At 41.6% G+C, this 23,461-nt stretch overlaps 1 protein-coding gene across 1 annotated transcript in view; it reads left to right on the top strand.

Moving 5' to 3' along the window:
* Positions 1–23,461, top strand: part of KLHL6 (kelch like family member 6) — a 42,939-nt gene that overhangs the window by 10,453 nt on the left and 9,025 nt on the right. Inside the window, exons 2-3 of the mRNA XM_044676473.1 lie at positions 13,803–13,968; positions 21,593–22,042. Of these exons, the coding sequence (XP_044532408.1) occupies positions 13,803–13,968; positions 21,593–22,042 (616 nt within the window). The remainder of the gene's footprint in view (positions 1–13,802; positions 13,969–21,592; positions 22,043–23,461) is intronic.

The raw sequence follows: 23,461 nt of genomic DNA on the forward strand, positions 1-23,461 counted from the left end.
AGAGAGAGAGAGAGAGAGAGAGAGAGAGAGAGAGAGAGAGAGAGAGAGAGAGAGAGAAGGAGAGAGAGAAAGGGAGAGAAACAAAGAAACAAAGAAATAAAGAAAGAGAGAGAGGAAGGGAGAGAGGGAGGGAGGAAGGAAGGAAGGAAGGAAGGAAGGAAGGAAGGAAGGAAGGAAGGAAGGAAAAAGGATCTAAGGAGGCGCCTTTGATATGCCTTGGAAGAGAGAATTTCCCTATTAGGAGTTCCCTGAATGAATGAAATCACTCATTTGGTCCCCCTAAAACCTATACCAAAAATCCAAATAAAAACTATGTCCTGAAGCTTTGAAAAACTATAATCAGAGGATTAACGCTTCATTTATTTGTGTGTGTGTGTGTGTGTGTGTGTGTGTGTGTGTGTGTGTGTGTGTGTGTGTGTTGGGGAATGTTAAAATGATTGAAATCTCAGACACAGCCAGGATCCTGGCTTACTGAACAGAGAAACAAAGGAAAATATGAAGGAAGGTCTTTTGGCTATTATTCAAAGCAAGGAAGAAGAGTTAGGGAGAGACTGTGGAATAGCTGTGTGGGCTGTGTGTGCATGTGTGGACAAACTCCCTCTAATTCCCTATTAGTCCTGAAGAGATTTTCCTTCTCTTCTTTTCTACAGAATGACTACATACAGCTTGTCTTTAGATTTCCTGGAGGATATTGTTCTAGCTTGTCACGGGCACTGCCCTAGAGGGAGGAAGTGACGTTTGGAGTCTAGCCTTCATCAATCTCTTTGTCCCAGTCTCAGAATCTTAGGGGCACTGGGGATCAGTTTGCTCTGGATGCTGAGCTCCCCAGAGAGATCAGGAATGTCCCTTCTGTCCCAGTGTGAAGAGTGAGCTTCTGAACTTTTTGGGTTGGGAGAGGCATGACCTGGGTTATAACTGTATGGACTTTTTTCTATTTATTTGTCTGTGGTAGCTTCTGAGAATAGAAAAACAGAAGTTTACCGTATCCAGGAAGGACTCCAGACCAATTTGGGCTTACAGGGGTTCACTAGCTCAATGTCTGTGTCCCATCTCCTCAAGGATCATCTTTGGTATGGACCAGCACTCCTGGGATAGGGGTGTGCCAGTCTCTGGCCAAGATGGGGCCTTAACAAGACACCAAATGAAGAGAGCAATGAGACTGCCTTTGGGACAGATAGAGAGGCTCTGCAGCTCTTGACAGCAGGAATGAGAATTTGTCCCAGGCTGACCAGTGTTGGCATCATTCTATTCCAAATCTCGTAGACCCAGTAATGTGCATTTATTCCCTTCAATCAGGCAACCAATCAGTAAATGCAAGTATCCCTTCCAAATCACGACTTTCCCTCTCGTCATTTCGATGTATCATGGGTCAGCATGAGAAATTACATGGGAAATTTTGGGGAGTTTTATTGCAGCTACAGATGATCCACAGAGACTGGAAGATGACCCTAAAAAGGTTTAGAGATTCAGAAATGCATAAAATACACATATAGTATTGTATAATATCAACATATTTTATCTTTTAGTACTGTAGATGTATACAATTTCTTTTTAAGTATCATATAAATGAAAAGTTAAAGTTTGTGAAAAGAACGTAAAAGCCAGCACATGCACAAAGGCTAGAAATGTAGAGATATCTTAACATTGACATACATATAGCCCATGACCCAATATTTAACCCAAATTTTACAATAAGATTCTATTTATACCTCATAAAAAAAGAAAAAATTCCAATTTCTTCTCTGATATGAAAGGAAGGCCAAATCTTTTTTTTTTTTTTTGTAAATTTTCCAGACCATGGGGTATATAGTACTCCTAACTCCTAGGTAGAAGGGATACCTGTATCTATCAAGCAGATACAAAGGACACAATTCCTATTCTCAAGGAACATAATTCTACGAGGAGAGAAAATGTAAGCTGCCTGAGGTCAAGGGCCATCTCATTTTTGTCTCTGAATCTCTTGCATCTTGCACAGTGCCTGGCATATAATTGGTCAATCAAAGTATCTGTTTATTGACTTGATTGATATCAGAACAAACAGACTGAGGGGTATAAATAGCTACAAAATAAATGCATAAATACAAGATCTTTTAGTTAAGAGAGAGAAGTAAGAATCAATCATCAGCATAAGCACTGGGGATACAATGACAGAAATAAAACAACCCCGTCTTCAAAGAGTTGGTAGTTTATAAACACTATTGGAGTAATGTAGTTTAATTGAAGTTTGCCTGGAAATGATTTGAGGAGAGGGGTCTCAGGGAACAGTAAACTCATAAGGAAACAAAAGTGTACTCTGGCAGCTCTCAAAGCTAATGCCATCTTGGACTACCTTAAAAGAGAACCAGGGTCCAAGATTAGTCAGGCACTAATCCCATTGTACTCTGTCATGGTTGGCTAATACTGGAATCACGTTCAGTTCTGGAACGTGTTTGAAAGAGAGTGTTCAGGCTACTGAAAGGTCTTGGGTTAATTCTTTATTATTTTTTATTTTATATATATAATTAAAATAAATATAAATATTTATATATTTATTGTAATTCTTTATGGGGGTGAGTTAAAAGCACTGGGAATGTTTAACCTGGAGGAAAAAGCAAACAAACATGGTGGAAGAGGAGACAAGATTTCTGCCTTCAAGTATTTAAAGGAAGGATGAGACTTGGTTGTGCCTGGCTCTAGCAGGCAGAACCAGGGGTAATGGGTAGACAAGGAAAACTGAACAGTTAGAGCTATCTAAACAGTGGCCCATAACTGGTAAGAGTGAGTCCATCCTTCCTGGAGAATTTCAAACAAAGACTGGCTGACTTTTGGGAAGACATTGTAGAGTTGATTCTTGCTCAAGAATGGGTTGGACTAGATGTTTCTTAGACCCTGACAATTTTGAGTTCGATTCTAGGATTCTGTGAAGAAATCATGGCCACAATCCAGACTTCATGGGACAAAGGGAAAAAAAAAGAAAAAACAAAAACCACTACCAACAAAAATTGCTCTCATGACTGAGCATAGATAGGTGTCCTTATTTTGCTTACCATACCAAGATAGGATTAATGGCCCAACCAAACCGGCTTTTTTTCTCTTCCTCCTATATGATATTCCATTTCCTACCTTCATGGTTTTGCACTGGCCATTCCTCCTGCCTGGAATTCACTCCATCCTCACTTTTGCTTCATAGAATCCCCATCTTTATTCAACACAGTCCAGGCACTTATCTTCTACATGAAGCCCTTCCTAACCTACCCTACCCCAACCCACTACAAGTGCCTTTGCTCCTAACTCCCTTGTATTTAACTATTTGGTATTTATCCTATATATCTATTTATTCCCCACCCCCCTGGGAATCTCAGCTCCTGAAAATAGGAATTGTTTCAGTTTTGTACATAGTAAGTACTTAATAACTGATCTTTTCATTCAATCGGTTTTGCTTTTCTATTTCTAGCATCTAGCACAGGACCTGGCATGTAGTAGTCACTTAAGAAAATGTTTGTTAATTAACTGATTGATGTTTAGCTTCTTACTTGCCCCAACTTTACCCTCTGATATCGTAAATACCAGCCAGGGCCTTCTCTACTCTCTAAACTTCCTGGGGGATTCTGAACCCGGTTTCCCCATAGTGGCAGGATCTTTCTGGAGTCAAAGCTGTCCTTCTGGAGAATCGTAGATCGGAAAACATTCCATTCTGGAAGTTGAACGTTTGTCATAGAGCAGAGGGATTTGCTTTGTTCGTTTGGGGCTTGGGGGAAGGTAGGGAGAAGTTTCAAAGAGGAAAAGTTGAGTTTGATTCAAGGAAATGTCTTAATACCATTAGAGTTGTCCAGAAATGGAACAGGCGGCATTGATTGGCTTATATCAGCATCAGCCTGTCAGGAGAGGCCCTTCTCCCAACCTCCTCCATCCTCACTCCAGCCAGCCCTCTGCATATAGATTCTAGGTCAGGTTCCCCCAGGCTTTCCATATGCCCTCAATCCCAGACACCCACCCAACTTTATGTCAGTCTCCCTAACAAAGGTCAAACACACCAGCGAGTGAACCTATGTCCCCCTACCCCCCCCCCCAAGGCAACCAGGGAATTAGGGTGGGCAGCTTGGAGGGTCTTGATTTTTTTCTGATTTGACTCAAGGGCCTGATTTCCTTTCGGGCTGAACCAGAGACTCATGGATGTTTTCACAGCTGCTGAGGTAGACAGACTCGTGGCCAGAGTTTGGTTTCAAACTTTCCCACTGACTCACTGTGTGATTATTGGGCAATTTACTTGCTTTTGACCTGTTTTTCAGCTGTAAAAAGTGGATCCTGATAGCTACCCTCAGTTTCATAAGTGTCTTGTGAGGATCAAGGAGTCACTATCTAGAAAATGCAGAGAAACCCTGCAGGGAAAGGGCTTTGGTCTCTGCCATTCCCAGGATTCTAGCCTTTGGAGCTGGGCACAGCCTTGGAGAGCATTGAGTCTAACCTCCCTGCCCCTATTTTATAGATGAGCAAACTGAGGCCAAGAAGTGACTTACAGATCATATTCAGAGAGTCATTCGGTAATATATTTCCTGATCTATGCAAATGATGCTAAGAGATGTATGGAAGATTGAATCCAAAGCAGGGTCTTTGTACCTATGCCCCTTGGCACATAGTAATACATTTGTGCTTTATAAATGCTTAGTAGGTCCTGTTGAGGGTGAGGAAAGGGGATAGTGCTGGTAATTTTATGGTGGAAATAATAGATTCTTTATGGGGATGAGCAATTCTTACCTGACATCACCCTGGAGGGTATGTAATCACAGACGGCTCCATGCTTGTCATGAAACAGAATCCCCTGTGAAGAGGCAAACCTGTAAAGCCCTCACCTGCCCAGATAGCATCACCTTTGCCCTTGGCATTGCCCAGCACCTCTCCAATTTGACTAGTCCCAGTATGCCCTAAGTATTTCTTCGGGCTCACCTCCCATTCCATTTTATTCAGTACAAGGAGATGCAATTTGATATTCCTTAAGCCCCTACCATGGGTATATTAGGGTGGCGAGATGGTGAAGTGGATAGAGCACTATGCCCGGAGTCAGGAAAAGCCTTCTTCTTTCTGAATTCAAATCTGGCCTCTGACCCTTGCTAGCTCTGTGACCCTGGGTGAGTCACTTGCCTTAGTTTCCTCATCTGTAGAACAAGCTGGAGAAGGAATTGACAAATGACTCGAGAATCTCTGCCAAGAAAATCCCCAATAGTATCATGAAAAGTCAAAACAACAACAATAGTGGTTAGACTACTCAACCGTGTCCTTTGGTAAGACAGAGTCTGCCTTTATCAAGCTCTTATATTATTAGAAAGATGTCAGGATCATAGATTTAGGACTGGAAGGGACCCTAGAGACCATCTAGTTTAATCTCCCCTTTTTACAGATGAGGAAACTGAGGCACAGAATAAGTAACTTAGGGTCATAAGCTCATAGATCTAAAACTGGAAGGAACCCAGGAGGCTATCTGTATCCATCTCTTCATTTTGTACTTGGGGAATACAGAAGAAAATATAAAGTAATAATAATAATAATAATAAGTAGGATTGGGGCAGCTGGGTAGCTCAGTGGATTGAGAGTCAGGCCTAGAGACAGGAAGTCCTGGGTTCAAATCTGACCTCAGACACTTCCCAGCTGGGTGACTCTGGGTAAGTCACTTGACCCCCATTGCCCACCCTTCCCACTCTTCCACCTAGGAGCCAATACACAGAAGTTAAGGGTTTAAAAATATAATAACTAGGATTTATGCAGAAACTTAGGCTTTGCAAAACACTTTACATATATTAAAAATCTCATTGGGTTCTCACAACAACCGTAGGAGGTAGGTGCTATTATATACTCCGATTTTACAGATGAGGAAACTGAGGCTGACAGAGGTTAAGGGCTTGCTCAGGACTAAGTGAGTGTTTGATGCTGAATTGAACTCAAGCTTTCTTGATTCCAAGTCCAATACTTAATCCACCACCAATACCGAGCTGGAGAAGTGTTTTGCTCAATGTCACACCATACAGAGCTGAGGAGATGGGAGGTGGGGAAGAATAGGTCAACAGATGGATGACAAGCTTTGTGCTAGGCCCTGGGGACACAGATATAAGTACAAAAATATAGTCTCTAGCCTCAAGAAAGGCAACATATAAAATGGAACAGGAAAATGGCAGGGATCCCTATGGGGTGAATTGGAAAAGCCCAGAGAATCAGGGATGGAACCAGGAGAGAAGTGAGCATGGATGAAGCCCAGAGATGAGAAAAACAGGAAAAAGATAGATGGTGCCCATGGTGCCCCAGTTTACTCGTGAGTTGAGGAAAGGGACTGTTGAAAAGAATCACATCCTCCATGATTAGCTCATGTCCTGTGGGACACCTCAGGTAACCAAAGTCAAAACTAAAATAAACAATTGCAAAACGCCAGCCATCATGGTAGACACATCCTTAAGAAGGAATTCATGTCCACGAGAAGGTGTAGACTAAACACCAGGCACACAATGAAACAAAAACATTTTTTCTAGCACTCCAAATGATCTTGTAGAACAACTTCTTGGGTCACTAGGACAGATTGATTTTTTCTTGCCTAAGTTTCCCAGTGTGTCCTAGCTATGATCAGTCAGGCAGTCAAGGAACTTTAGGAAGCAATTCATATCCTCCACAAGAAGGTGTAGACTAAACACCAGGCACACAATAAAACAAAAACGTTTTTCTAGCACTCCAAATGGTCTAGGAGAAAACATCTTGAATTACTTGGCAGGATTGAGTTTTGGTTTTTTTGGACATGTATCCCAATCTGTTCTATTCATGATTAATCAATCAGTCAAGGAACATTTATTAGGGGCAGCTATGTAGTATAGTGGATAGAAAGCTGGGCCTAGAATGGGAGGTCCTAGGTTCAAATCTGGCCTCAGACATTTCCTAGGTGTGTGACCTTGGGCAAACCCTTAGCGTTCTTCTCCCTGAGGAACAAAATGCAATATTGATGTTAAAATAGATGGTGAAAGAAAGAAACAAACAAACAATCTGACTGATCTCAAAGAACCCTTCCAGCTCTAAATTGATGATCCCATGAAACCAAGAACCATTTTACTTGTGTCTAAAAGCAGCCTTTGCCTCCAATATGGATGAGGAAATAAATGATTATAGGATTTCTTGGAATCTGTTATAGAGTTTGGAGGAAGGAGGACAGGGCATAAAAATAATGTTTTTAATGAGGTGAAAACTCTATAATAGTTTGAAAGAGATTCTACAGAGGCTATCTTTGTGATAGAATCCCAGCTTCTTTTGTTACTAATGTTTGCTATCACGGGAAACTGCCAGGGCACCAGGATGGAAAGTGGTACTCTGGGTGGGGAGTGGAAAGAGAATGTCTGTCCTTTGGTGGGTCTAACCTGGACAGTTCTGGCAAGTCACTTTATTGGAAGAGGAAGTGTACCCAGGCTACAAAGTCTAGCACAAGTCTTTGAATTGCATTAGGGTAAACTTTGTCCTTCCTCATCAGGGACTCAAGCAACATTCTAAGATCACTCCAGAGAAGGAGCAAATGTATGCTGGCATAGGGAGTCCCTTGCTGGGAGCTCCCCACACTAAGGAAACCACAAGTCTGATAATATGTATATACATGTATGTATGTACATATATTAATTACATGTATATGCGGATACGCCTCTGTGTGTCTGTGTATACTCCAATGGAGCTATGATCTCATTGATCATTTCAATAATATAGATCATAGTCCATCCCGTGTGATTTTTATCCATGCCCTCCCAGAAAGTTTGCTACAGAGGGTTTCTTCCACAGTGCTGAATGCCTTCCATGCTTTCTCCCAGCATCATGGAGGTACTAGTGAAGCACTGTGGCCATACACCCATCACCACTTGCTTTTGCATTGTGACCCATTCATTTTCTCTTTCTTATGCCACTTACTCCAGAGTCCTCTTTGGCATTCCTCATTGGTTGCTCACACCCACCATAAATCTTTCCATCGCCTTCTGTGGGGGGTCTCCTTTTCAGTTCTTCAGAGGCAATGGTGTTCCAGCTCTTTCTGCCATATAGTAAAATGCTTATATTGGAAAGATAGATCTTTGCTGTGGTGGGAAACTCAGGGTCCATAAAAGAGCTTCGTAGCTCCTGAAGGGGATCCAGTCCATTGTCCTCTTTCTTTTATCCTGTGGAATCCTAGTTTATTGTCCATCTATATCAGTGATTCCCAAAGTGGGCACCACCGCCCCCTGGTGGATGCTGAAATCCAGAGAGGCGGTGATGGCCACAGGTGCGTTTATCTTTCCTATTAATTGCTATTCAAATTTTTAAAAAATTAATTTCCAGGGAGCTAAATAATATTTTTCTGGAAAGGGGGCAGTAGGCCAAAAAAGTCTGGGAACCACTGGTCTAGATGGTCTATCTTCCCCCCAAAAGATTGGTGCCTCAAATAACTAGCTAACATTTATATAATGCTTTAAGATTGGAAAAAAGCTTTATTATCTCATTCAGTCTTTACAACTGATGTGATTAAGCCGTATAAGGACTCATAGGCATTAATTATCAAAAGAGAAATTAAAGCCCAGGTTTTCTGACTCCAGAACCAGTATTCTAAGGACAAATATCCTCATTTCCAGACACACTGGAGAAGGAAATAGCCAATCAGTGATTTGGTCTCCTCCAAAGAATTGATTGACAGCTCAAACTGACTCTACTCCAAGGAAACAAGCTTTATTATAAAAGAATATAGTAACAGAGCAGCTAGTATAGTAAGTAATTAATTAAATAAGATAAGGAGGTATGGCAAACAAAGTGGGGAGTTCTTAGGAATTCTTTTTATCTCGCCTAGTTACTGAGGAAGGGATCATTTGTTTAGGCTGTTGTCCCCCTGTGTCTCCGGGAACTGATGCCATTTTATCCATGGTCCACTTTGGTCTGTGTGGCTTTACCCACTGTTCACTCTGCTTGCCTACTGGGGCTAGGGGGTGGAGGCAGTGCAGCAAACCACAATGTAAATGGAATGCTAATGATATGTTAAATATCCTGCAAGTTTTGCTCTTTTTCTGCGCATACTTTAAGAAAGACAGTGAATGTGGAAATTGAGTGTTATTAAAACCTAGTTCTGGGGGCAGCTGGGTAGCTCAGTAGATTGAGAGCCAGGCCTAGAGACAGGAGGTCCTAGGTTCAAATCCAGCCTCAGACACTTCCCAGCTGTGTGACCCTGGGCAAGTCACTTGACCCCCATTGCCTACCCTTACTAATCTTCCACCTATAAGTCAATACACAGAAGTTAAGGGGTTTAAAATTTAAAAAAAAAAAAAAACCTAGTTCTGTGTGACTGGGAAACTGAACCACTCATACTTGCCATCCAGAGACCCCAGCCAATGACCCAAGTTATGTCTAAAGACTGATATGAGGAGTTTTCTCATATTTGTGAATCTAAGCTGCCCACACATCTTATGCGAAAGGTAGTCTCACACGAATTAACCAGTTATTGTATCTATGTTCTTTTATTTTTTTTGGTTTAGTAATTTATTTTATTTAGAATATTTTCCCGTGGTTAGATGATTCATGTTCTTTCCCTCTCCCCAAACCACTCCCCCCACCAGTTGACACACAATTCCACTAGGTTTTACATGTGTCATTGATCAAGACATTTCCATATTATTGATAGTTGCACTAGGGTGATTGCTTAGTGTCTACATCCCCAATAATATCTCCATTGACCCATGTGGTGAAGCAGTTGTTTTTCTTCTGTGTTTCTGCTCCCACAGTTCTTCCTCTGAATGTGGAGAGCATCTTTCTCATAAGTCCCTCAGGATTGTCCTGGATCATTGCATTGTTGTTAGTAGAGCAGTCAGGCCACCACACAAGATTTTTACCACAGTGTATCCATCTCTGTGTACAATGTTCTCCTGGTTCTGCTCCTTTCACTCTGCATCAATTCCTGGAGGTCGTTCCAGTTCACATGGAATTCCTCCAGTTCATTATTCCTTTCAGCACAAAAGTATTCCATCACCAACAGATACCATGGTTTGTTTAGCTATTCCCCAATTGAAGGACATTCTCTCATTTTCCAATTTTTTGCCACCACAAAGAGCATGGCTATAAATATTTTTGTACAAGTCTTTTTCCCTATGATCTCTTTGGGGTATAAACCCAGCAGTGCTATGACTGGACCAAAGGGCAGGCAGTCTTTTAGTGCTCTTTGGGCATAGTTTCAAATTGCCATTCAGAATGGTTGGATCAGTTTACAACTCCACCAGCAAAGCATTAATGTCTCAATTTTGCCACATCCTCTCCAACATTCATTACTCTCCCCTGCTGTCATTTTAGTCAATCTGCTAGTTGTGAAGTGATACCTCAGAGTTGTTTTGATTTGCATTTCTCTATCTAAGTTCTTTTGATTGTGTATAGCTACTTAGCAGGGTTTGTGGGACATTTCAGCCTACATCATAGCCATTTGGGGAGGTAGGTAGGTAGGTGTTTTTTTTTTAATAGATAAACTGAGGAAGATAAAGAAACTGTGACTTGACCAGGGTTACACAACTAATAAATACCTAGGCAGGATTTGAAAGTCTGGCACTCTATTCACTGTGCCACTATATATGGTTAGACAAATTCTATCAAATATCCATCACATATTGACATTTATAAAATAGACATTCTTCATCCACTTGGTCATTCATGTGAGGATAATCAGACCAAACTGCTTTGAGTGACCACAAATCTCTTCCACAAAGTCTGAAATGTCTTGTGTCTTAATGAAATCAATATGATACCATCTACAAATGAGAGAATATGGAGAACCTCACCACCCCTCCTCAATATAGACTTTCTCCTTGGTTTCCTCCATCACAATTGTGAATAGCTTTGGCATCTCCTTGTTTTATGCCTCGCCAGATGTTTATAATCAGATGGTTATTGGTAGGGTTATTTCTGTTGTTACATCCTCAAGAAATCTGGAATGGTCTTGGTGTCTTAATAGGAGACACTGTTGAAAAAGTCTATGAGGTGGTCTCATTCCATTAAGTCCAATACTTGTTTGTAATCCATAAATAATTAACACAACAAAATATTATATTTTCTGTATCTTCCAATGAATTGTGAGATGGAAAAGTATGGTAGAGAATCACCTGAGAAAGCTTGCCTGGAAGTTTCCTTTGAAGATCCTCATGGAGGATGTCCTCAGTTCATATGTAGATAACTTTCATATAAGATAAGAGAGTAGATATATAGGTCACAAGCTATTGATATTCTTTTACACTCTCCTTTTTTGTGAGCAACAGCCTGAAATTTCTTTCCATGACTTTAGTGTCCTTTGACACCATATAAATCAATTCTTCAATGTGCTTACCATACATAGTATCACTTCTAACCCAGATCCTTCCTCCTTATATCTGTTTCAGTCTGGCTTCTTTTCCCATATACCGATTATTGAATTTTAATAAGAAACATCAATATTTTTCAGTTTTAAGTAATTAACCTTTCAAATACAGGGTTTGTAAGTTTGTAAGCATCAATATTTCTGAAGTTATTAAATCTTAAAGCTGTACCAAGACTTTTGGGACACATATTACATGCACATATATGTTTTGTGTTTACTTACCTGCATACATAATGTTCCCTGATTCCTCTCTCCCTCCCAACTCATGCCTTTCCCCCTCTTTTTTTTTTTTAATTTTAAACCCTTAACTTCTGTGTATTGATTTATAGGTGGAAGAGTGGTAAGGGTGGGCAATGGAGGTCAAGTGACTTGCCCAGGGTCACACAGTTTCCCCCTCTTTTTAATGACAAGGACTATTTGACTTTTCTGTTGAATTCCAGAGCCCAACACAGGCATTTATTAGATGTTCATTGAATTAAAGAGAATGATAAAGTGTTACATGAATAGGAGCTTGATCAAAAAAAATCATCAAGTATTTATTAAGTACCTTCTGTGTGCCAAGCGCTGTGCTAAGCAATGGATATATAAGTTACAAGAAAAAACCAGTCTCTAATTGTAAGTTTATATTCTAAGATTGGAACAAATGAGAACATTGTAAGATTAAAGTTAATATCCAATAACTCCATTTTATAAGGTTTATTCATAACCATTTGAAGTAGAGGAAATTAAAAGACAAAAGTAAAGCCCAAGTGAAGAGAAGTTTTCCTGACCTCGATAGCGGGAGAAGAGAGAGGAGGGGGTCGGGTTACAGAAACTTCATCTCCAAAACATAAGGACGTAACGTGAGAACAAGAGTGGGATTCTGGGAAATGGTGTCCGGGGTACAAAATTCTAATTACACAACATATATGTCTATTTGACATAAATATAGGTGAATAAGCGCAGATGTTTCTGTTATTATTGTTGTTTGGGACTTGAAGCAAATTTTCTCATAGAAGACAAGTCATAGGAGGTGGTGGTTGGGGTTCCACTTTAGTCCACAGACATTCATTTAATCCACAATGGGTTTGAACTCTGGTGTTTTGCCAATTGCACCCTAAAACTATATATAATGGTGTTTCCAACTAAAATGATGTGGTCAAGGTTTCCCACTTATGATATAGAAACATATTACTATCTCTCTACATTGGACTTGGGAATTCTCTATCTCTAGTCATAAGGGGGTATGTGGGAGCAGGGATCCCTGCACTCCTCTCAAGTGCTGGTAGAGCCCTGGAGTGGGGACTCTACAAGTTCAAGAGGTTAAGTAGTAGGAGAAGGAAAGGATGAGCATAGAGATTTGAGGAAGCAAAGACATTAACTAGGACAGGCAAACAGAGCCTTTTCACAGGACACTGACATTTAGAGGGGGCCAACAACACCATTCCAGAAAGTGTTTCCTCTGCCCACTCTGGCCTCTTCTTCCTCTGACCTCTCTCACTATCCTTCTGCCTTCTATAGCTTCAAAATTCCTAGTTGTGGGCCCTGCCAAAGAGTTAGATCCCCTTGCTGATCTATAACCCTGAGGACACCGAGTCTGTCAGTTACTCCCTTTCTTTCATTACATGGGCCCCAAGAATGTATGACCCCTTCCTCTTCCATTTTCATCAGCTGTGGTTCTAACCAGCTCCTCTGTGGAAGAGAAAGTTTTGCTACAGAGCCCAGAATGCAGCCTTAAAAAAAAAAAAGCTTTTATTTTAGTGTTTTATGCAAGAATTTAAAAATATTTTATCTTTGCTTCTAACAAACAGAAAGAAAAAAAATGTGGACTCATGATGATTCTATATTTCTCTCTCTCTCTCTCTCTCTCTCTCTCTCTCTCTCTCTCTCTCTCTCTTTCTCTTTCTCTCTTTCTCTTTCTTTCTGTCTCTGTACCTCTCTTCTAGACCTTGTAAGGTCATCCTTAGGTGCTAAATGCTGGACCACTATAAGATTCCCGCAAATTCCAAGAATAGAAAGGCAGGGGTCCAGATGATCCAGTACTGGACTTGAGTTCTAGTTCCAACTCAGAGACAAATTAACTGGATGCTGGGTTAGTCAATTTTTGAGCCTTAGTTTTCTCATCTATAAAATGTGGATAGATTCAATGACCTCTAATGCCCCTTCCAGCTTCAATTCTGTAATTTTTTTTTTTAAGTCAATGGGGGTCAAGTGACTTGCCCAGGGTCACACAGCTGGGAAGTGTCCGAAGTCAGATTTGAACCCAGGACTTCCTTTCTCTAGGTCTGGCTCTCAATCCACTGAGCTACCCAGCTTCCCCCCACCCCAATTTTGTAATCTTATTCCAAGTCCCAGAGATAGCACCCCATAGGTCCTCTGACTCCCAATGCAGAGCAATAGCAGGGAGAGGGCAGGAGGGGTCTATTATGGAAGAAAGGATTGGGCACGTGTAAGTTGGAGACTGCCTCCATTTCTCTTTCAGGGCCATGTTCTGTAATGACTTAAAGGAGAAATATGAGAAGAAAATCATCATCAAAGGTGTGGATGCAGAAACTATGAATATTCTCTTAGACTATACGTACACGAGTAAGGCTCTCATTACCAAACAGAATGTCCAGCGGGTCTTGGAAGCTGCCAGCCTCTTCCAGGTGGGTGAACTGGGAGACCCAGTGAGATAGTCCAAAGAAATTCAGAACCCTCAGAGACTTGTTTGTTCTTGTTTCAAGGCACTGTCTAGACCTACGCACAGGCTATTATTAGGATGACAAAAGCTTACATTTTTTTCCTAGGGCCTGTGTCTACTTGAAGATCGGGGCATGCCTGCCCCAGAGAAACCTCATTTGGAAGCTAGTTGGGGGGAGTTATGAGAGGTGCCTTGGCATAATTAATAAAATCATTATGGGAATCCTGCTCATTAACTCATTCATTAAGCTTTTGATCTCGCACCATCAAGTCAACAATCATAAAGTGTTTACTAGGAACCACCACTGCTAAGTGCTACGGAAATGTCAAAGCTCAGCTGCTTCTCTCAAGGAGCTTACATTCTGATGGGGAAGACAACCTGAAAACAAAGGTGTTCAACAAGATACAGACAATGTAATCTCAGAAGGGAGGCACTAGTAGTAGGAATAGGAATAGGGTGGGAGAGTGGAGACACCAAGAAAGGTCTCCTGTAGAAGATGGGTCTTCACCACTCAGTAGAACCTTGAAGGAAGCCAGGTATGGTGGAGGTCTCAGGGCCAAGAGGTGGCATCTGAGTTCTTAGCTAGGTTGAGAGTTTTTTCTCATTTTACAGATGAGGAAACTGAGGTTCAGGGAGATTACAGACCTTGCCCAAATATTTTCCCCCAGTTCCTATTGTCTTTGTATCTCCAGAGAAAGTGTTGTCATATTCCAATGTGCTTAATAAAATGCTGGTTGATTGATTTCCTACAATCATAGAGGCAAGCATCAGAACTAGGGTTCCCCCACTGTTTCAATCTTCTTCCAAATATTAAACTCTAACCAAGGTAAAATGCTTTATAAAATAATATTCAACCATTCCGAGCAGCGAGTTGGAACTCTATTGCCAAATATCACTAAACTGCATATAAGCTTTGACTTAGCAAAATCACTAGGAGGCTTCTACTCCGGAGATCAAAGAAAGAGGGAGAGGATTCATATATACGTATATAAATATTTATAGCAGCACTTTCGTTGTAGCAAAGGATAGTAACCAAAGTGAATGCCTACCAATTGTGGTGGAATGGCTGAACGAATTATGTTTGGATGTTTGGATGAAAAGGAATTTTATTGGACCATAAAAAATGACGAGAGTGAAGGATTCAGAGAAATCTAGGAAGAGTTGAAGTGCTGCAGAGTGAAGTGAGCAGGATCCGAAGAACAATTTATACAACGAATTGTAAAAGAAAACAACTTTAGAAGACTTAAGTACTCTAATCAATGCAGTGACCAATCAAAACACCAGTAAATATGGATCATGCTTCCCACTTCTTGGCAGAAAGGTACTGACTTCATACAGAATCAGACATATTTTCTGACCTGACCGACTAAACCTATATGTGTTTTGTTTGATCGTACCAATTTGTCACAGAGGGTGGGGAAGAGGAGGTTGTTATGCAGAAGGGAGTGCATGGATGGAGATAGAAGGGTACTATGGTGACACCAAAAAACAAACAACCTGGGGCTACCCAATTTCTGTCAAAAGCTCCGCTCTTTTTCCAGTCACCCAGGTGTGAACTCTCTGAATCACTTCTGCATTCTCAGATTCTCTCACCCTTAAGTCTATCCAGTTGGCAAATGTTGTCATTTCTACCTCCATCATATCTCCTATGTCAGACTTCTCTCCACTCACAGTCAACATGATATTCCAAGCCCTCATCACCTCTCACCTAAACTATTGCAATAGATCCTTTCAGTGGTCTTCTTGCTGGAAGTGTTCTCTCTCCAATGAATCTTTCGTATAGCTGTGACATTCCCAGTCTTCCTACCCTCTAGACCCCTAAATGGATCCAAAGATGCTGGCCTCATGTCTGTTCCATAAACAAGACCCTTTATCTCTCAGTTTGGGCCATTCTTTCTGGATGTCTCCCATGGCTAGAATACTTTCCAGGATCAGCTAAAAATGCTCCTCTTTGGCATTCAAAGCCCTTCATAACCCAACTCCTTCTTATCTTTCCAATCTTCTTATAGCTTACCCTCCAACATATTCTCTGATCCAGGGACACTGGCCTTCCAGCTCTTTCAAGAACAAGGCAGCCCAGCTCTTAGCCCTCCTGGCATTCTCTCTGGTTGTGCCCCATGCCTGGATCTCTACTGTTTGGCATCTAAAGCCCTTTATATACCTGGATCTCTTCATAGTCTAACATTTCTAGTTGTATCACCCATTCTTGCTTTCCTTACATTTTATGGACCAGCCAATCTGTTCTCTTTGCTGCCCCTCACATATAACATTCCACCTCCCCTCCCTGTATCTCTGTATTGATTCTTTCCTTTGTCTGGAATGCACTTGTTCCTTATTTTGCTGCTTGGAATCCCTGGTTCCTCCCAAGACTCAGCTCAGGATACAAAGACAAGGATAAAACAAGTGTCTTGGGGAGCTTATACTCTATTAGTGACTGGGAAAACAAGTACATAGTTAACCGACAACAACAAAAAAAGAATACTGTATGCCAGGTCCTGAGCTAAGAACTGGGGATACAAAGAATCATAACAGTTCCTTCTTTCAAGATTCTTACATTCTCTGGGGAAGCAATTTAGATACAAGGTCTTTAGGGAGGAAGAGTATTAGTTGTCTCTCCTGTTTAAATATAAGCTCCTTGAAGGTTTTAGTGGAGGACAGTGCCTAGTGCGTAGTGGACACTTGACCAATTTGTGTTGATTGACTTGTTGATACATAGTAAAGAGCGGCAACATCAGACAGTATAGGCTCATGGGCCAGCATAGCGCCACTGATAATGTTTTTTTAGTTAAGTTAAAGAGGCTAGTCAGAAGCCAGGACACAGAACCCGTGGGAAGTGGGTTGTGGCTGACTCCACTTTTAGAACCTTACCCAGTTTGGTAATATAGACCCCACAGACTGAGAAGCAGGTGGAGAATCGAATGCATCTGCCTGGCTTCTCGGAAAGTCCTTGCCCAGTGAACGGACCACGTGCGCCTGGGACACCCTGTGCAGACTCTGTGGAGAGAAGTGAACCCTCTGAAGGTGGGCCACAGGTGGCCTGAAAATTGAGCCTCGTGTATTTTTAACCCTTTGAGCTGGAATTCTGAAAATAAATCATGTCCCAGCAGAGCAAGATTTACCCAGAAGCCTCAAGGCAGTGTACTGCACTGACTTCTGGATTTGGAGTAGGGGACAACTTGAGTTTGACTCCTCTCTCAGTGGCTTACTAGCTGTATGACTCTGAGCAACCTCTCTCAGCCTCAGTTTCCTCCCCTGTAAAACGGTGACAGTTAATAGCATCCACCTCCCAGGTTGCTGTATGGATCAAATGAAGTCGAACATGTAAGGTACTATGTATGTATATACACATATACACAAATATATATATGGTAAATCGCTATGTGAATTATTATTATGACCACCACCTTCTCATTAGAGGGGAACTGGAAGAAAAAGAGACAAGTAGGTTCGAAGATGCCACACAGACAGGCTTGGGTGTGAGAGCCATAGAAAAGGATTATGATATAAGCTGGAAGGGTTAGGGTTAGAGTGGGAGCTGGAGGCAGAGGCAGAGTCTGAGGAGGGTTAAGGCTAGCAGCCTCTTAGCTGGACCTCCTAGTTTGCAGATAAAGAAACAAAGGCTTAGAGAGGTCTTAGGATTCTGTGCATTCTTCTTTTATCTCTCCCCTTCCCAGAGTCTCCTTCCCATTAGCCCTAAAACACAGTCCACCAGGCAGTGGAAGCTGCTCTTTCAGATAAGAGATCATCTTTTCTCCCCATTTATGCCCTTTCCCCGCCTCTGGAAAGCAGGTTATCTGCTGTACAGCCCAGTGGATCTATTCTCCCAATTCCCCCATTTCTATCTTATGGTAGGAGCACTTCCTTAGTTACTCAGGCTCAAAATGTAAATGCTATCTTTGACTTTTCTCTCTCCTTCATTGCCCAGGTCCAATCAATGACTAGTTAACTGCATTTATTGATGGCTTACTATGTGCCAGTCCCTAAGCTCATCCGTGGGGCTATAAAGAAAAGGCAAAAGTCATCCCTGCCCTCAAGGAGCTTACAGCCTAATCAGGACAGTAACATGCAAACAACTATGTACTCACAAGATACATACAGGATAGATGGAAGGAAATCTCAGAGGGAAGGGGCTAGTGGGAGTTGGGGAGGGGGTTAGGGAAGGCTTCCTGCATATATGGATTCTGAGCTAAGTCTTAAAAGGAATCCAGGAGGCAAAGGTGAGGAGAGAGCATTCTAGGCTTGGAGGAAAGCCAGAGAAAAGGCTTGGAGCCAGGAGATGGAGCATGGTATGTGAGGAATGCAGATAGGCAGATGGAGTGGAATCTTAAAGCACTAGGAGGACAATAAAGCATAAGAAGATGCAAAAGGTAGGAAAAGACTTTAAAATGCCCAACAGGATTTTATATTTGATCCTAGAGGTAATAGGGAGTCACTGGACTTTGGAATAGAGGAGAGCCATTTTCACTCTGTGCTTAGGAAGATCCTTTTGGCAGTTGAATGGGGAGGGACTTGAGGCAGGGAGACCAAGCAGAAGGCCAATACAATAGTCTAGTCAGTGATTCCCAAAGTGGGCGCCATCGCCCCCTGGTGGGTGCTGCAGCAATCCAGGGAGGCGGTGATGGCTACAGGTGCATTTATCTTTCCTATTAATTGCTATTAAAATTAAAAAAAATTAATTTCCAGGGTGCTAAGTAATACTTTTTTCTGGAAAGGGGGCGGGAAGCCAAAAAAGGTTGGGAACCACTGGTAGGTGATGAGAAAGTGCATAGGGTCATAGCAGTGGGAGTAGAGAAAGGAGATGAGAGATGTTGGGAAGGTAAAAATGAGAAGATTTTGACAATAGATTGGACATGTAGGGTGAATAAAAGCGAGGAGACAAGGATGACACCAAGACTGTGAGCCTGGGTGACTATAAGGAGGACGGTTCCCCCAACAATAATAGGAAATCTGGGAAGAGGGGAGGTTTGGGAGAAAAGATAATGAGTTCTGTTTTGGACATGTTGAGCTTGAGATGCCTACAGTAATCATATATGATCACTTCAATGTCCAAAAGGGCATTGAAAAGGGACTGGAGCTCAAGAGAGAGTCTAATGTCAGATAAGCAAATCTGGAGATCATTAGCATAGAGATAAAAATTCTATTCATGGAAAGTAAGATCACCAACAAGAAAACATCCTAAGACAGAGCTTTGGTCAGGACCCACTGATAATGAGTGTGACCTGAATGAAAATTCAACAAAGGATGCTGAGAAGGAGCAGTAAGATAGGAAGGAGAACCAAGAGAGAGAAGTGTCCCAGAAAGGAGACTATCCAGGAGAAGAAAGTGTCAGAGGCTACAAAGAAGTCAAGAAGGATGAAGATTTATAAAAGGTCATTAGATCTGGCAATTAAGAGATCCCTGGTAACTTTGGAGAGAGTAGTTTCAGTTGAATGATGAGGTTAGAAGCCAGATTGCATAGAGTATAGAAGAGCATGAAAAGATAGGAAGTGGGTATGTGGAGGGGTACCCATTGTAGACAACTTTCTCAAGAAAACTTGGCCACAAAAGGGAAGAGAGATATAGGATGATAGCTAGTGGGGACGGTAAGACTAAATAAGGGTATTTTTTTGGTAAGGATGAAAGAGACATGTGTATGTCAGTAGATAGCAGGGAAACAGAAAGAGATTGAAGTTAATATAAGGAGAGAGGATGAGAAAGAGTGTCATTTGCTGGAAAAAGATCCAGGGTGTATATAGAGGGCATTTCCTGAGCAAAGAGAAGAGCCTCTTTTCCTTAGAAACAAGGATAAAGTTGGAGATAGTAGGGGAAATGTCTGAGTGTTACAAGAGAGGGAAAAGAGAGGAGGGAGTTTTTTTCAAATGGTCCCATTTTTTTTCCATAAATTATGGGGCAAGATCTTCAGCTGAGCCAGTATGCGGAGGGAAGATTACAGAGAAATAAAAGTATGGAACAGCAAGTATGGTGAACGGGCAAGTGAATTTGATCAGAGAGATGCAAAAAGATTGCTTTGCTGCAGATAGCATGGTTGAGAATTTGAGACATAATTTGTAGAGGACTCAAGTGACTTTCTCCAACTCTGCACAGCAGAATAAGAGGAAAAGGAAGCTAATGATAGAAATAGTCTCTGGTTGATGTTTGACAAGATATGACCAGAGACAGAACAAGACTGCAAAAGACTGGAACCTAGAGGATAGCGTGGGGTGGAATTGGTTCACCAGGCATCAATCAAGGGAAGGGAGGAGAGTCAAGTCATAGCAAGAAAAAAATTGAGGAATCAAAGGATCAGAAGTCTTCATGAGGTCAAATCACAGACTTAAGGGTCATAAGGCAAAAGGAAAGATGGAATGATAAAAGATTATGATCAGACAAAGGAATTTCAGGGTTCATGAATAGGGAAGTAGAATACTTGTGGGTTGTGGCAAGGTAAAGGGTATGGCCATGTAAGAGAGGCAGAATAGAGGAGAAGTCATAGGAAATGAGAAGAATGAGGTGAAGTAGGTGGTCATGGGAAATGAGTAGAATGAGGAACTGGGAAGTTAAGGTATTTGTGGGAACATCAACATGTCAAAATCTCCTAGTATGAGGGTAAGAACTTCAGAGGAGACAAAGACTGTGAGCCAGGCAATGGAGGTTGATAGTGGCTACCAGGATCTGGTTTGGGTAAGACTAGATAGTGTGAACTTTAAAGAGTAGAGGTTGCTGAACAACAAGGGCAGAGGTAAAATAAATAATGCTAAAATGTCCATGACAACAGGTTCCTTCAAACATTCTTATTACAAGCTTCCTAATGGGCAGAGGCCATGATCTAACTAATTATACATACATGTGGGTATATGTGTATATATATATATACATATATATCTATACATATTTTGAAATCTAGTTAGATAGCTAGATAGACAAAGATAGATGGATAGTTAGACAAATGGATGGATGAATAGTTAAATGGGTAGATAAATTGATTGGATAATGGATAGATGGATGGATAGTTAGATGGTAGATGAATAGATTGGATGATAGATAGATGGATGATGGATAGATAGATATATGGGTTGATATATGGATGGATGGATAGATACATAGGTGCTAGATAGATAGATAGATAGATAGATAGATAGATAGGTAGCTTTGTTGATCGGACTGTATTAAGCACCCGCTGTGTCTCAAGCACTGTACTGGGTGCCGACTCAACACACTTTAGTTGTTCAATTTTGAAATGAGAATAATAAAGCCATAATTGCCTGAAGGCAGAGAGTTGGGCCAGATGATATACTGAAATTGGAACTTGGGTAAATTATTTCAACTTTCTAAGCCTTAGATTCCTTATCTGTAAAATGAGGAAGTAGGACTAGATAAAGGTTTCATAGATCTAGATTTGGAAGGAGCCTAAGAGGCCATCTAATCCATTTTACAACTGGGGAAACTGAGGCCCCCAATGACAGAATGGCTTGCCCAGGGTTGTAGCTAAGATCCTTTAATATCTAAAATCCTGTAGGTCTTCATCTCTTCATGATCCCATGAATAGCAAAAGAAATAAAAGAGGAGCTAATAATTTCTGACATATTTTCATTCCACTGTGTTCCTTTCAGTTCCTAAGGATGGTAGATGCCTGTACCAATTTTCTCACTGAAGCCCTCAACCCTGAAAACTGTGTTGGGATCCTGAGACTGGCAGACACACACTCCTTGGATCACCTGAAGAAGCAAGTTCAAGGCTACATTATTCAGAATTTCACTCAAATCTTGAACTATGATGAATTCCTGGAGCTCCCTGTGGACACCCTCCACTATGCCCTGAAGAGTGATGATCTGTACGTCACTGAGGAATCCCAAGTATTTGAGATGGTGATGTGCTGGGTTCGGCATAAACAGTCGGAGAGACTTTGTCTGCTCCCGTATGTCCTAGAGAATGTCCGCTTGCCTCTTCTGGACCCTTGGTATTTTGTGGAGACGGTGGAAGCAGATCCACTTATCCGACAAAGCCCTGAGGTCTTCTCGCTTCTGCAGGAGGCAAGGATGTATCATCTCTCTGGCAATGAGGTAGGCTGAAAATGAGAACTATCTAGAACAGATCAACACTGGACTTGCTCAAATCTTGGTTCTGCTGCTAACTTCCTGAGTGATTTCAGACAATTCTCTTCCTCTGTCTGGGTCAGGTCTTCCTCTTTTATAAAATGAGGGGGGTTATAGACTTCTTTAGGGACACCTTCAGTTTTATACCCTAAGATATCTATAAGAGCTTCAGGCAAATCAAGGTGGAAACAGGTCAAATTTGGAGAGACAAAACAAACCTCCACTTTCCTTTCCTATATATAGAGTTCCCAAGGGGCTATTTTCTGTCCTAGTGTAGATTGCGACTTGGTATGTAAGTCATAGTCATAAAGGGTTGCCCAGAGGCATTGGGAGGTTCAGTGGCTTTTGCCAGCTTATGTCAAAGGCAGGTCCCGAACCGGCCCTCCTGACTCCAAAGTAGACCTCGTCTCCACTGAGCTGCCCTGCCATTTGTTGGCATTTTAATTATTTTATTTCATTAGTACAAGTGAATAAATTCCCCTCATGCTTAGAGTTGAGAGCTTCTTGGACTATGATTAAATCAAGTTAGGCTTACCAATAATAATTAATGTCCTTATTATTTCTGTTAATTATTTATAAAGCTCCCACTCTCATTTGGGAGGTCTAAGATAATTTGTGCCTAGACTAGGCAGAAACAAGTCTCATTTGGGAATTTGTTATGTGGAGGATTCTGGGATTCCATTAGCAAGTTAGAACAAGAGATATTTAATATTTGCTAATTGACACCTTGGAATCCTGAACACTAGAGCCCAGCCCTGAGGGGATGATGAGTGTGAGAGACTGAAGGAAGAGGCAGAGAGAGGAACCAAGCATGGCAGCAACAAGTATGGCTGAGCCTATGGGGACTAGGCAGGTGGGAAGGAGCAGATAAATGGGAGGAGGGGGAACAACTCAAAAGAACAAAAAAGGGTTTGTGCTTTAGATCTGAGGGAGATGGATAAAGAGGGGACAGAGAAGGGAAGAATGGCTCTCTCCTTCCTACATCAGGCTGCCCCTTAATATTAGTAATAATGATCATAAAATAGCAATGAGAATGATGATAAAAGGCAGCTTGCTCTAGTGGAGAGAGAGCTGGCCTCAGAGTCAGGAAGATCCAAGCTCACATCCCATCTTGGATGCCACTTAGTGTGGCACCGCGCATTCCAGGAAGTGCTCACACTAACCATCATTCTCTCTTCAGACACAGGCCAGGCCATGACACTCCAGGCTCTACCTTGTTCCTGAGAAAGAACCTCTCCACTCCTTCGTATCTCCCTTTCATACATTTTCTCCTACTAAGCTCCTTGAAGAAAGAAACAATCTCTCTCTCTCTCTCTCTCTCTCTGTCTCTGATTTGAATTCCCAGGGTTTAGCATGGTGCCCAGAACATAGCACTTAATAAATGTT

Source organism: Gracilinanus agilis, chromosome 4, assembly GCF_016433145.1.
Source record: "Gracilinanus agilis isolate LMUSP501 chromosome 4, AgileGrace, whole genome shotgun sequence".
Classification (NCBI taxonomy): Eukaryota; Metazoa; Chordata; class Mammalia; order Didelphimorphia; family Didelphidae; genus Gracilinanus; species Gracilinanus agilis.